Source organism: Monodon monoceros, unplaced genomic scaffold (genome assembly GCF_005190385.1).
Source record: "Monodon monoceros isolate NGI ecotype Baffin Bay Population unplaced genomic scaffold, NGI_Narwhal_1 Super_Scaffold_12, whole genome shotgun sequence".
Classification (NCBI taxonomy): Eukaryota; Metazoa; Chordata; class Mammalia; order Artiodactyla; family Monodontidae; genus Monodon; species Monodon monoceros.
The window spans coordinates 56,135,298-56,150,712 of NW_021703768.1; the positions used below are offsets into that span (position 1 = coordinate 56,135,298).

The window sequence follows — 15,415 nt, forward strand, 5'->3', positions numbered from 1 at the left end:
TCAAGGTTTAAAAAAAAAAAAAGTTATTTATTTTTAAAGGCATTGATAAAAATCTTAACATACTTACTAAGAAAGTTACAATATACAAATGGGTTCAGTTGTGATTTTGACAGATTGACTTTCTGCACTGTGTGTGACCTTGAATTTCTTTTAATCACTCATATTTCCATTGTTCAGTTATTCAAACTGATTATTGCCTCAAAATAGCTAACTGGTTATTTAAGCATGAGTCACATGCAACAAGGGGAAATGATGACATGCATCCATCCAAGTGTTCACGAAGAAAATGATGAAACTTCTGTTCACATCGACCAGGGCACATCAATATACCATCCTCCTTGGGAGAGAGCTGCACCTGAATCCGAAAGATAAAAAGTCTACATACAATTATGAAATTTAAAAATCTATTTTCTTATAAAATCATAAAGAAGAAAACATAAAGCAACACATGCATCATGGTAAATAAAATTAGAATAAAAATATGCTAGTGTAAAAAACAATACTAATTTCAATCTTTATGGGATAGTTAGATATTTAGACAAATTAATTGTGAAATTCATTTGAAGGAATAAATGGGCAAGAGTATTTTTTTAAAAAATTCTTAAGGAGCACTGGTATTTGATCTGTCCTAACAGAATTTAAAACATATTAAAAACAATGATCAAAATTATGTGTTAAAAAAATAGTAATTAGAACAATACAAACAACATTCTATAACTACAATACAACAAAACTAGAAATTAAACCTAACTGAAATTAAAATTAACCTAAAAATTAATTAACTGAAATTAATTGAAATTAACCTGAAATTAAAACATTTCTAGAGTTAAAAACAAAATTTTGAAATTTGGAATATCTAGAAAATAAGAATTCTACAGAATACAACTAAATTGTCAGAGAAAAATTTATGGTCCTGAAATATCCATTTTAATAAACAACAGATAGGAAGAAAAATTTTAAAAACTTCTAAGGAAAGCAGAAAGTGGAAATTAATCCCGAGTATGTCATCTGGGCCCAGTGAACCCAATTTTAATTTTTGTTTTTTTTGTTTTTTGGATCTTAGTTCCCCAACCAGGGATTGAACCTGGGCCATGGAAGTGAAAGCACCGAGTCCTAACCACTGGACCACCAGGGAATTCCCAATTTTTGAGTTTCTTATTCGATCAGTTCTAACTATTTGTCCTTACATTCATGACTCACTCTTAGAGGTCTGCCAAAGAACAAAGAGAAAATTTATTTATTAAAAAAAATAAACAAAACTCCTATCTTGCAATTATGCTGTAACTCTACTGGACTCTTTTATAAATCTACAATATAGAATCTTAGTGATTTTACTATCCCTTATCTTGAAACATTTTGTTATTCTTCATCCCAGGATATATTTTAACTCATTGTGGTAGCCAGTCTTCAAGGTGGTCCCCAGTGATTCCTGCCCTTGTCTAATCCCCTCCAGTTGGCCGTGGGTTGCACTTACGTCAAAAGGATAGAAAAAGGTGGAAGTGATGGTGTGTGATTCAGAGACTGAGTTATAAAAGTACATGTGGTGTTGCTCATTCTGTACTGGATCGCCCACTTTGGAGAAGCCAGCTATCAGTTTGTGAGGACTCTCAGGCTGCCTATGGAGAACGCCAGGTAGCAAGAGAGCCTCTTAACAACCATCTGGGTGAGCCTGAAGCAGATCCTCCAGCCCCAGTAGAACTGTGAGATGACTATTGCCTTGAGGCTGACGACCTGATTTGCAGCCTTAGGAGAACCACCCACCTCAGCTGCCCCACATTCCTGACCCACAGAAACTAAAGATAAATAAATAAATATTTGCTGTTTTAAGGTGCTAAATTTTAGGGTAATTTGTTACGTAGCAGTAGATAATACATTCACCAGCGACCTCTAGCTATGCATAAGAAAAACAAAAGACTAAAATAAGGACGTGACAGGATGGAATCACCTAAAACGATGATGAAATAAATCATTAGTAGTGAAATAAAGCATCACTATTACACCATCCTTCAGTTTTCTTATTCTGTTGTCCAAAGTACTGGATTATCTTTCAAGAAGTTTTAATGGAAGTATGGAGATACAATCCTTGTAGTCTTTTTTTTTTAAAGCTTTCCCTGAACACAGTTGAGAATTCAGACTTTTTCATTTTCTGTCCATAATAGCAAAGAGAAAAAAATTGACAGAGAAAGTCATTTCAAAATTATTAAAGCAATTAGAAGACGAATGTAAAGGGATAGAGAGTAACATCTAGGCCAGCAGCTGGAAAACTATGGCCTAACATATTTACTATCTAACCCTTTAAGAAAAAAATTTTGATCTTTATTCTGGACTAATAATGGTGCAATTGTTCATATAAGTAAAGTCTCAGATGATGAATCTTCAGATGACATATTCTACTTAGGTGAATTTTCCCAAACTCAAGAAATGATATACTTCTTTTTTTTTAAACTTTTAATTTTATATTGGAGTATAGTTGATTAATAATGTTGTGATAGTTTCAGGTGTACAGCAAAGGGACTCAGTTATACATATGCATGTATCTACTCTTTTTCAAATGCTTTTCCCGTCTAGGTTGTTACATAATACTGAGCAGAGTTCCCTATGCTACACAGTAAGTCCTTGTTGGTTATCTATTTTAAATACAGCAGTGTGTACATGTCAATCCCAAGCTCCCTATCTGTTTCCCCCACCCTCCCCCCCGGTAACCATAAGTTCGTTCTCTAAGTCTGTGAGTCTGTTTCTGTTTTGTAAATAAAGGAACTGATATATTTCTCAGGACAAAAAAGAAAATATGGTAGTATCATTTAGTTAGTCCTTCAACAGGAAGGACTTCATTATATAATATTTTATGATTAAAAACCTGAACCATCCCATTTTGCTAAAAGGACATGTGACAATATTCTTTCAACTTTTACAATGCTTGTACACTAAAATTTACTTACAGTTTGTGGACAGATATGGAAGACAGATGTGTATACAAAGTAATTGGAAGGTAATAAATATGTAGAAATGAAAAACAATAAGATCATTCTAACTGGTATCTATAAAAAAAAAAAGAAATGTTTTGCTATTAGGCAACACAGAGGATAGCTATCATCTGTCTATCCAACAAATAGAAGCTTTCAGAAGTACTGTTTTGACGAACCAAGTGCATGAAGAATCAAGGTCATGATAAGCTAGAACATAGCAGAGGTGCATTTAAAATTTAGAGTCAGTCGTGGATGGATGTAGAGACTGTCACACAGAATGAAGTAAGTCAGAAAGAGAAAAACAAATATCGTATATTAACGCATATATATGGAACCTAGAAAAATGGTACAGGTGAACCAGTTTGCAGGGCAGAAATAGAGACACAGATGTAGAGAACAAACGTATGGACACCATGGGGGGAAGCCACGGGGGGGTGGGGTGGTGGTGTGATGAATTGGGCGATTGGGACATGTATACACTGATGTGTATAAAATGGATGACTAATAAGAACCTGCTGTATAAAAAATAAAATAAAATTCAAAATTTCAAAAAAATTAGTCAGTATTTATAAGATAAATATATTTCAGGTTCATGCATAACAGCCAATGAACAGTTAGTTGCATTCAAAGAATATTATCTGATTTGGAGATATATATAAACATTCAATACTAGGAAAATACATAATAAAAATTGCAGTTTCTTTATTACCATCTTACCCCTAGGTTCTTCATGACATTTTTTTTTTTCCTTAGAGACCTACTAGAGAACGGACTTGAGGATATGGGGAGGGGGAAGGGTAAGCTGTGACAAAGTGAGAGAGTGGCATGGACATATATACACTACCAAACGTAAAATAGATAGCTAGTGGGAAGCAGCCGCATAGCACAGGGAGATCAGCTCGGTGCTTTGTGACCACCTAGAGGGGTGGGATAGGGAGGGTGGGAGGGAGACGCAAGAGGGAGGGGATATGGGGATATATGTATATGTATAGCTGATTCACTTTGTTATAAAGCAGAAACTAACATACCATTGTAAAGCAATTATTCTCCAATAAAGATGTTAAACAAAAATTGGGGTTTGCTGTATTTAAATTCTCATTGAAATTGCTAACGAAGTTATTTTCACTATCTCTTTATTCTGTAAACTGTAAAATGACTTGAAATTACATAGAGTCAATTCTCATTATTCATGGCAGTTATGTTTTTAAAAGTCACTACAAACAATGAATTTGTGAATACTGAGCCATTACTCCAAGAAGAAACACAGGGCTAGGTTCCTGCAAACCTCTGGTCACATTACCAGCTGATCAGTACATAACCTTATGCGTGTTTCTGTTGCAAGACACACTATTTCATATATATTGTTGATTCAACAACACTTAACTCATGGCCAACAGCACTACAACTCATGCCTGAACACATCTAACACATGTATTCTCCTTGTAAGGCACATCACAGCCTTCCTGCACTTGGGAACATTAGATATCACTACAGCACAATACTTGGGGGCTATTTTAAAGAGTGAAGTCAAAAGGTGCAAAAGAGAAAAATGTAGAACTAAATAGATTGTGAAAATGACCTTTGTTTATAGTACGAAAGCTGAAACAAGAAAACAGAGCACTACATTTTCAGCTTTATCTCAGCTGAAAATGTCTGTTAGGTGACTCAAATTTTTCACCCTCTGCATGTGTCCATGAATGATGGTGAAGGCTCCACAAATAATGACTTCGGGATTACAGATAAATTTTAGCAAGCTAGCAAATTTGCAAATATAGAATCTATGAATAATGAGGATCATCTGTAGATAAAATTTTATAAGCAAAAGTTGAAAAGAGAAAGTAAGCACAAATATCTAAAATGATAATGGAAAAACTACCATATAGATACAGGAAAAAAATTAAACAGTAGAAGCATTAGAAGAAAAGCCTGAAAAGGCAGGATGATTCTGACTATATGAAAATTAAACACTATGACTACATAAAAAGCAAATATTTCTGTCAAAATGACAACAACCACTACAACCATAAGCAAGGTCAAAAGAAATGACAAGCTAGGAAAAAAGTATTTGTAACTCATAGCACAAAGAATTCTTGCAAATCAAAAAGGAAAAGCACACATCCCAGCTGAAAAGTAGGCAATGGTGATGTTTCTAAAGTTTTCAGATAAGAAAAGATACACAGTTCTCTTAAACACAAGAAAAGGTGCTGAACTTCACAATAATAAGATAAATAAATTATAAATACAATGAGACAATCAATTCCAACTACTAGACTGAGAAATATCCAAAGGTCTGATAAATTATTGGCTAGGGCTTCCCTGGTGGTGCAGTGGTTGAGAGTCCGCCTGCTGATGCAGGGGACACGGGTTCGTGCCCCGGTCCGGGAAGATCCCACATGCCGCGGAGCGGCTGGGCCCGTGAGCCATGGCCGCTGAGCCTGCGCGTCCGGAGCCTGTGCTCCGCAACGGGAGAGGCCACAACAGTGAGAGGCCCGCGTACCGGAGAAAAAAAAAAAAAAAAAAAAAAAAAATATTGGCTAGACTGTGGGAAACAGACTCTCATTCAATGTTGGTGTAAATGGAAATTAATACAATCTCTACTGAGAGCAATTTGGCAAAAATCTTTTAAAATTACAAATGTGTATCTTCTTCAATCCAGGAGTTCTAATTCTATAATCTAATTCTTGATTCTAATGCAATCTATTTAGATAATCTTAAGGATGTATTCAGACATCTACAAAAAGAATTATGTAAAAGAACACTGACTATAGTATTAAATAGCAAACAACTGGAAGCAACCTAAACTTCCATCCGTAAGAACTCAATCAAATAAGTATGGTACACATCTGTATATAAGAATATCTTGCATATGTTTAAAACAAGACAGTTTTACATACTGATATGAAGCGTTCTCCAAGAAATACTGAGGAAAGAGTACTTACCTATTATAAAACACTATACGAATTACCTATAAAAATGGAAAAATAAAAAAGTTTAAAGGAGTTAGATGATACAGCTTACCAAGTGTACCTTCATTACATATTATTTATTTTTTATTGCCAGTAAATGTACACAGCACAAAAATAGAATACAAAAGGGTATACCGTGAAGTTCATAATTCAAAAAGATACGTGTACCCCTATGCTCACAGCAGCACTATTCACAATAGCCAAGACATGGAAACAACCTAAATGTCCATCGACAGATGAATGGATAAAGATGATGTGGTACACATATACAATGGAATATTACTCAGCCATTAAAAAGAATGAAATCATGCCATTTGCAGCAACATGTAAGGAGCTAGAGAGTACCATACTGAGTGAAGTAAGTCAGACAGAGAAAGACAAATACCGTATGATATCACTTATATGTGGAATCTAAAATACAGTAAGCCCCCTGCATAACAAATGAGCTCTGTTCCAAGAGCGCGTTCGTAAGTCCAATTTGTTTGTAAGTCCAACAAAGTTAGCCTAGGTACCCAACTAACACAATTGGCTATATAGTACTGTACTGTAACAGGTTTATAATATTTTTCACACAAATTATACATAAAAAACAAACAAGAACAAAAAATAAAACTTAAAAAAATATTTTTATGTATGTACGTATGTATGTATGGCTGTGTTGGGTCTTCGTTGCTGCACGCGGGCTTTCTCTAGTTGCAAGCAAGCGGGGGCTACTCTTCATTGTGGTGTGCGGGCTTCTCATTGCGGTGGCTACTCCTGTTGCAGAGCACAGGCTCTAGGCACACAGGCTTCAGTAGTTGTGGCACGTGGGCTCAACAGTTGTGGTGCGCAGGCTTAGTAGTTGTGGCTCGCAGGCTCTAGGGCACAGGCTCAGTAGTTGTGGCGCATGGGCTTAGTTGCTCCGCGGCATGTGGGATCTTCCTGGACCGGGGCTAGAACCCACGTCCCCTGCATTGGCAGGCAGATGCTTAACCACTGCGCCACCAGGGAAGCCCCCCAGATAAAACACTTTTAACCTTACAGGACAGTACCTTGAAAAGCACAGCAGCACAGTACAGCAGCTGGCATCCAGGGGCACGTTTGCATCTTTGAAAGTTTGCAACTTGAAGGTTCGTTTGTGGGGGACTTACTGTATGACACAAATGAACCTATCTATGAAACAGAAACAGAATCACGGATATAGAAACACACTGGTGGTTGCCAAGGGGGAAGGGGCTGGGGGAGGGATGGAGTGGGAGGTTGGGGTTAACAGATGTAAGCTTTTATATATAGAATGGATACACAACAAGGTCCTACTGTATAGCACAGGCAACTATATTCAGTATCCTATGATAGACCATAATGGAAAATAAAAGAGAAAGACTGTATGTATATGTATAACTTTGCTGTATAGCAGAAATTAACACAACACTGTAAATCGACTATACTTCAATAAAAAATATTAAGAAAAAAATTTAAAGGAGTAAGATGATATATCAATATCTTACCAAGTTTAACTTAATTACATATTTATTTTTTTACTGTCAGTAAATGTACACAGCACAAAAGTAGAAAAAATACAAAAGGGTATACTGTGAAGTTTCCCTCACATCCCTGTGTCTTCTAGTCCCTCTTCAGTAGTAACTAGACTATTGCCATGAGATGATAATCAATGCACACACATGCATATATGTAAATGTATATTTACACAAATGGCAGGAAGCAAAATACACACAGTTCTGCATCTTACTTTTTCATTTAAATATATTTTCCTATCAGATTGCTATACATAACAAACAACAATGTAGTTTAAGAAAAACACACACAAAAAAAAGAATTAAAAAAATAAACTGAATAATGTTCAAAAACTGATTCAAACTATTTTAGAACTTTTATTTTATAACATGAATAACAATGGAGAAAGAAATAATTTAAATAAATTATAACAAGTAGATACTCTAATTACGATAAGTGTAAAGGATGAGGGCTTTAGTAACTATTTATTCTTTTGGGGAAGCAATATGACAACACATGATGATCTACAGCACTAATTAGATTCTGAGGCCCAATACATGAAACTAATCAACAATTCACAAAAATAATTCTATGGAACTACAGTTTAACAAAAAAAGCCCAAAATAGACCTACTACTGTCATAGAGAAGTATATATATATATATATACACACACACACACACACACACAATAACCCCAAATCTGACATATGAACCTTATGTACTTGAGAGATAGAGTGTAATATCATTGTTTAGCACATTTTGTTTTAACCATCACAACAGATTAATCTTTCAGAAATCATCCAACAACTGAAAATTGTTCCAAAATGAAAAGGTGATGCAATGAATTGTGCCATCCAACCAAGTATTCAAAAAAATGATAAAATGTTTGTTTAAAAATAGGAGGAATAGTTGGTAGTGTACTTGTTTTCCTGTGATAGGTTATAAAACTGGGCACAATTTATGATGCAACTGTTTCCAGGCATTGGGCAACAGAGAGCACAGGGTGAGATTCTTGAGAAAGGGAAACAGGTGAGCTTTGCATTCACCCTCTTTGGCTGGACACAATTTCCAAACTGCAGCATGAAAGGTGGAGCCTGAGTAGAGAGTACTGTTCTTCCTGGGTGGGGGGAAGAAACAGGGATTGGAGTCTAGGCTCTGGAATAAGGCAGATGGAATTTGAGGAGGTAAGGTCTAGAGAGGAGGGACTTAAAGAGAAGGAGCCCCAAAAATCTGTGTAGGATTCCCACTTAGGTCCTTGCCCAAATCCTAAATTATGCACGTGTAGGACAAGACTCCACAGAGCCGGGCAGAAGCAGTTGCTGGGGGGCTAAGAGCTGGAGAGAGTTCTGAAGTCATACAGAGTTCTACCACTTACTATGTGGTCCAAAGCAAGTCATTTGGGAATAATAATAGTAACTAACTTGAGAGGCTATTAAGATTCAATGAGGGACTGCCCTGGTGGTGCAGTGGTTAAGAATCTGCCTGTCAATTCAGGGGACATGGGCTTGATCCCTGACCCGGGAACATCCCACATGCCGCGGGGTGACTGAGTCCACGTGCCACAACTACTGAAGCCTGCACACCTAGAGCCCGTGCTCTGCAACAAGAGAAGCCACTGAAATGAGAAGCCCACGCACTGCAATGAAGAGTGGCCCCTGCTCTCTGCAACTAGAGAAAGTCCGTGAGCAGCAACAAAGACCCAACACAGCCATAAATAAATAAACAAATTTATTTTTTAAAAAAAAGATTCAATGAAATAACAATGCCTAGCAACACATAGTAATCATTCAAAAATATAGCTATTATTACTTGTAAGGGAAGAAAAATATGATGTGACAGTTTCTAGTTTCCTTTACAATAAAAACCCAACTAACACAGAGCTAAGAGTCTACTGAAACCAAGTTCTATAAAGTAAGATTTTTTTTTACAAACTTAATTTAAATGTTTATTATAAATTTTACAGTAAAAGTAAAATGAACAATATCCTAGAAGTCAAAATTCTACCTACAGGTAATGGCAAGAGTAGGGAAACTACAGAGTCCAAATTTTACCAAACAATGTACAACTTTCCAGATCAGCAGCTTAACTGGAAAAAACATGAAGTTTGTAAGCAAACAAATTTCAAATCAAATCCCTGCTCCCCTAACTAACAACTGACTGGTACCAAACAAGGTAGCTATGCTATCTTTTATATATATATATATATATATATATATATATATATATAAAATAAGATTAACCAGAAGTATTTATCTAAACACAAAGACTCATTAATATTTAGGTACACTGCTTCACATCTTTCTTCTTCTGCCTAGAAACCAAGTTTTATTTAAAGTAGAATGCAGCTTAACCCTAAATTATATGCCATTTTAAAATATAAAAGGTCAATTTATGTGTCACAATAACTAGTAATGAAAGGATCAGAACTTCGAAGCTCAGAAAATTACTTTCTCCTACAGTATGGAGGTTCCTTAAAAAACTAAAAATAGAGCTACCATATGATCCAGTAATCCCACTCCTGGGCATATATCTAGAGAAAACTCTAATTTGAAAAGATACATGCACCCCAATGTTCATAGCAGCATTATTTACAATAGCCATGACATGGAAGCAACCTAAATGTCTATTGAAAGATGAATGGATAGAGAAGATGTGGTATATACATATACAATGGAATATTACTCAGGCATTAAAAAGAATGAAGTAATGCCATTTGCAGCAACATGGGTGGACCTAGAGATTATCATACTGAGTGAAGTAAGTCAGACAGAGAAAGACAAACATCATATGATACCACTTAGATGTGGAATCTAAAAAAATGAACTTATTTACAAAATAGAAATAGACTCACATAGAAAACAAACATGGTTACCAAAAAGGAAAGGGGAAACAGGGATAAGTTTGGAATTTGGGATTAACAGTTACACACTATTACATATAAAATAGATAAACAACAAGGACCTACTGTATAGCACTGGGAACTATATTCGATATCTTATAATAATATATAATGGAAAAGAATCTGAAAAAGAATGGGTATACATACATGTATATGTATAACTGAAATCACTTTGCTGTACACCTAAAACACTGTAAACCCAACTATACTTCCATTAAAAAAAATAAAAAAAAAAAAAGAAAGAAAAGAAATTAGTTTCTCCAAAAGCTTCTCCAACTATATTACTTGGTGTCTTCAAAACATGTTACATATATAATCTCAGGACAACAGCTGAACCCACAAGTAATAATAATTTAAAACAATCCTGTGCCAAAGAGAACATACTGTATGCTTGCAGTTCTAAACTAAGTAAAACTAATCTTTGTTCATAGAGGTCAGAATGGTGATTGCCAGGATAGGTAAGTGTGGTGAATGACTAGAAAGGGGTACAAAGGAACTTCTGGACTGAGGGAAATGTTCTTTTATCTTGATGTAGTAACAATGGTATACCTTCTCAAAACTGATCAAACTCTTTACTTTAAATCTGTGCATTTAAAAAAAAAGTTTATTTATTTAATTTTTGGCTGCGTTCGGTCTTCATTGCTGCGTGCAGGCTTTTCTCTAGTTGAGGTGAGTGGGGGCTACTCTTCATTGCAGTGCGCGGGCTTCTCATTGCGGTGTCTTCTCTTGCGGAGCACGGGCTCTAGGAGCGCGGGTTTCAGTAGTTGTGGCATGCGGGCTCTAGAGCTCAGGCTCAGTAGTTGTGGCGCACGGGCTTAGCTGCTCCGCAGCATGTGGGATCTTCCCCAACCCGTGTACCCTGCATTGGCTGGCAGATTCTTAACCACTGCGCCACCAGGGAAGTCCCAATCTGTGCATTTTACTGTATATAAATTAACCTCAAAAAAAGTATTTGGAAAAAAAAAATGACAGCGATGTAAAAATGTTCTTGAATCCTCTTGCAAGGCCACAATTCATACACAAAAATGATAAAACGCCAAGTATTTTGTGAATACCTGAATACTGAATGTCTTCTACTGATTGCTGTATATAAACATGGATTTCTGCAGAAGCAGGAGTTGCTCTGGTTAAACTTTCAGAATTTCATTTCTGAATTGAATTCATTGTTTTCCATTCACCAAGAGCTTCAAACAACACATAACTTACATTCATAACCATTAACCCTGTAGTTTATTTCTGTTAATGGCAACCATACAGAAAAGCTAAACTTACAACATGACTCAGATAAAGTAATCTCTGGCTGATCCCTTAATGAAGGTACTCTTCAATTATGGCATCTCACCTTCTATTTGCCTATCTTCTGAATATAGGTACAGACCATGGAATTTTCCATCTAGGATTCTTCATAACCACAAGGACAATTACTACAGTGAAAGCCAGAAAACAAGCTGTTTTGACTTCATTTTCTCTCTTCTTTGACATTCCCTCCAATCTGTGCTCTAAGCCCATTCTAGACTTCAAAAAACCATGCCAGATACTGTAGACATGATGAAGAATGAGATGTAGTGCCTTGCCTCTAATGACAGAGGAAAGACAGATATATAAACAATAAAGATATTATACTGTGAAAAGCTATGTAATAGAAATAAGCAGAGAACAGATGCAAAGAGGGGAACTTACATGGATGGAGAACGGATAACAGTGGTATGACATTTGGGCTAGCCTTAGGCCTTGAAACACACTGCCCTAATGCTTCTAGCTTGTGCATTCTCTGCCTGGAATACTTCAGCCCAATTCATCCCCTGCCTAGTTTTTCTATTCATCTCTTTAGACTTAGCTGAATAACCTAGCTGAAGAACTTCAATTGAATAAACCTGACTTTAATCGAAGAATGAAATACAGGTAACTAAACTTTTAAATGTGAGGATTTATATAATTTAAAAAATATCCCTCCCAGGAATGCATAGATTTTGAAAAGATGTTTTTCGAAATTTGCTTTTCAAGGCAACATGGAAACATCCACTAAGAATCATAATGTCCACAACCTTTTATTAAATAGTCACAACACAGAAAGTTACCCTAACGCTATGACAGAATAGAATCGAGTACTACATATAAGAACGTAGTTACTAACGTTATTGAGAACACCAAAAGCTACTGAACTATAGGAAGAGTGGCATAACATACAGGCAAACAAGCTGATAGAAAGAATACGTAAAAACACTAAAAATGTGATATTAAGTGGGGATATATATACACACACACATGCACAAAATACTGATGACAAACATCAAAATATGGATGAATATGGACCAAAAGTGTAAAATAATATGTAAAAAGGGAATACAATAGACACAGATTTTACTAATTTAGTTAAAAATACTGAACACTTTTCTTATGTACTTTTCAAACACACAGAAAATAGAAAAAAATAGTACAATGAACATCCATATGAACGCCACTTAGATTCAACAACAGCCATATATGCTTCATGCACACGCATATATACATTTCGCTAAATCATTTAGAAATGTATTACAAACACTGTAACACTTCACTTCTAAATACTTCAGTATGCAAATTTAAAGACCTTCTTCCAGAAACTACAACACCCTTATCACAGCTCATAAAATTAGCAATAGTTATCTAATATCATTTAAAATCCAGTCTATATTCAAATTTCCTCAACCCCCAAGTCTCTTATAAATAGCTTTTCAAAACCAGGGTCTAATGAATAATGAAGGATGCCACATTGTATTTGGCTGTTATATCTCAAGTCACTTTTAATCTGGAATAGCTACCTACTCCATGTCATTTTTTCTTTCATGACACTGAATTTTTGAAGAAAGGAGGCCAGTTATCTTCTACAACATGCCACGTTCTGGACCTGTCTGATCATTTCTTTTGTGGTGTCATTTAACTTGTTGCTCTATCCCCAGTATTTCTGATAAATGGGAAAGCAGATCCTAAAGGTTTGTTTAAATTCCACTTTTTTGACCATAACACTTCATAGGTAATACAGGGTATTTCACACTGCATCTCAAATGAAAAAGCAAGTCTGACTGTCTGATTACAGTGACGCAAAATTTCACCTCTGATTCTAAGGATCTCTTTATTATAAAGGTATGTTTTCCTTTCAATACAACCAACCAACAAGTATTCGCTGAGATGATGCTTTGACATCATAAGAATTCTAGAGGGGATTTAGATCAATCTTTTATCAAATAGTTTTTGCATCAAAATGTCTTTAATATTGTTTTACATTAACTTTTCTACTTTTCAATATTTTAATTTTTAAACATATATTTTCTACAAACTACAAAATTTATAAAAAAGTAACATTCTCTTTTATAATGATGGTAGACTTACTCCTTAATTGAAATGTGAGCACCTTCTTTCTTTTTGACTTTGTTTGAAACCCTGTAAGGAAAATAAAGGCATTTAGAAGCATAGAACACGGGAGAAAACATTTGCAAACGAAGCAACTGACAAAGGATTAATCTCCAAAATATACAAGCAGCTCATGCAGCTCAATATCAAAAAAACAAACAACCCAATCCAAAAATGGGCAGAAGATCTAAATAGACATTTCTCCAAAGAAGATATATGGATTGCCAACAAACACATGAAAGAATGCTCAACATCAGTAATCATTAGAGAAATGCAAATCAAAGCTACAATGAGGTATCACTTCACACCAGTCAGAATGGCCATCATCAAAAAATCTACAAACAATAAATGCTGGAGAGGGTGTGGAGAAAAGGGAACCCTCTTGCAGTGTTGGTGGGAATGTAAATTGATACAGCCACTATGGAGAACAGTATGGAGGTTCCTTAAAAAACTAAAAATAGAATTACCATATGACCCAGCAATCCCACCCTGAGAAAACCATAATTCAAAAAGAGTCATGTACCACAATGTTCATTGCAGCACTATTTACAATAGCCAAGACATGGAAGCAACCTAAGTGTCCATCGACAGATGAATGGATAAAGAAGATGTGGTACATATATACAGTGTAATATTACTCAGCCATAAAAAGAAATTGAGTTACTTGTAGTGAGGTGGATGGACCCAGAGTCTGTCATACAGAGTGAAGTTAAGTCAGAAAGAGAAAAACAAATACCATATGCTAACACATATATGAGGAATCTAAAAAAAAAAGAAAAAGTGGTTCTGATGAACTTAAGGACAGGACAGGAATAAAGACGCAGACACAGAGAATGGACTTGAAGACACGGGGAGGGGGAAGGGTAAGCTGGGACAAAGTGAGAGAGTAGCATTGACATATATACACTACCAAGTGTAAAACAGCTAGCTAGTGGGAAGCAGCTGCATCGCACAAGGAGATCAGCTTGGTGCTTTGTGACAACCTAAGGGATAGGGAGGGTGGGAGGGAGACGCAAGAGGGAGGGGATATGGGGATATATGTATATGTATAGCTGATTCACTTTGTTATACAGCAGAAACTAACACAACACTGTAAAGCAATTATATTCCAATAAAGATGTTAAAAAAAAAAAGAACACACATTGTATACAGAAGTGAACATTTTGTTTCACATAAGACATTTCATTAACTCTCTTTAACAAAATATCATCAGAAAATAAGTTTACAGCCTTCAAATGTACTTTAAAAGTGACTCCAAAGTAAACAATTATTAGGCTGCAATTAAGAAAGTTTTCTTCTTTCACTAAGTCTGAAGATGTTCCTGAGCCAACTTATATCTTATTTTCTGTCAAATAAAATATATCACGTGTCACACTCATTTATTAAAATAAAACCATTAAAAACCAGTACTCACTAGACAAAAATATTTTAGAAGTTCAAAAAAAAAATCAAGACTCAAATATTTACTGTTTTTCCTGGTCATACTTAGCACAAATGTCCTACTCCTCTCTTCTCCCTTCTGGCCTCAATGCCTTCTATCTTTCCCTACATATATACTAGCTTTCGACTTCACTATTAATCTATATCTTTGAGGCCACAAGAAATATTAAAGGGGATTTGTTACTAATAAGTACCAAAGTTAGAGCCTGTGCTATGTTATTTCAATAACATTACTCTCATTCATCTGCATTCTGTTAGG

General features: G+C 35.5%; 1 protein-coding gene across 4 annotated transcripts in view; it reads right to left on the reverse strand.

Moving 5' to 3' along the window:
- The window catches only part of LOC114892938 (survival motor neuron protein), a 45,628-nt gene continuing 30,213 nt past the window's right edge, over positions 1–15,415 (reverse strand). Inside the window, exons 8-10 of one of the 4 annotated variants that reach the window (XM_029218308.1) lie at positions 13,696–13,746; positions 5,906–5,931; positions 1–355 (exon numbers count right to left, since the gene is read on the reverse strand). In XM_029218308.1, the coding sequence (XP_029074141.1) occupies positions 13,699–13,746 (48 nt within the window). In that variant the 3' untranslated portion in view covers positions 1–355; positions 5,906–5,931; positions 13,696–13,698. Of the gene's footprint in view, positions 378–2,791; positions 3,039–5,905; positions 5,932–13,695; positions 13,747–15,415 lie in introns of those variants that run through there. The other 3 variants (XM_029218311.1, XM_029218309.1, XM_029218310.1) reach the window with 3 other exon arrangements.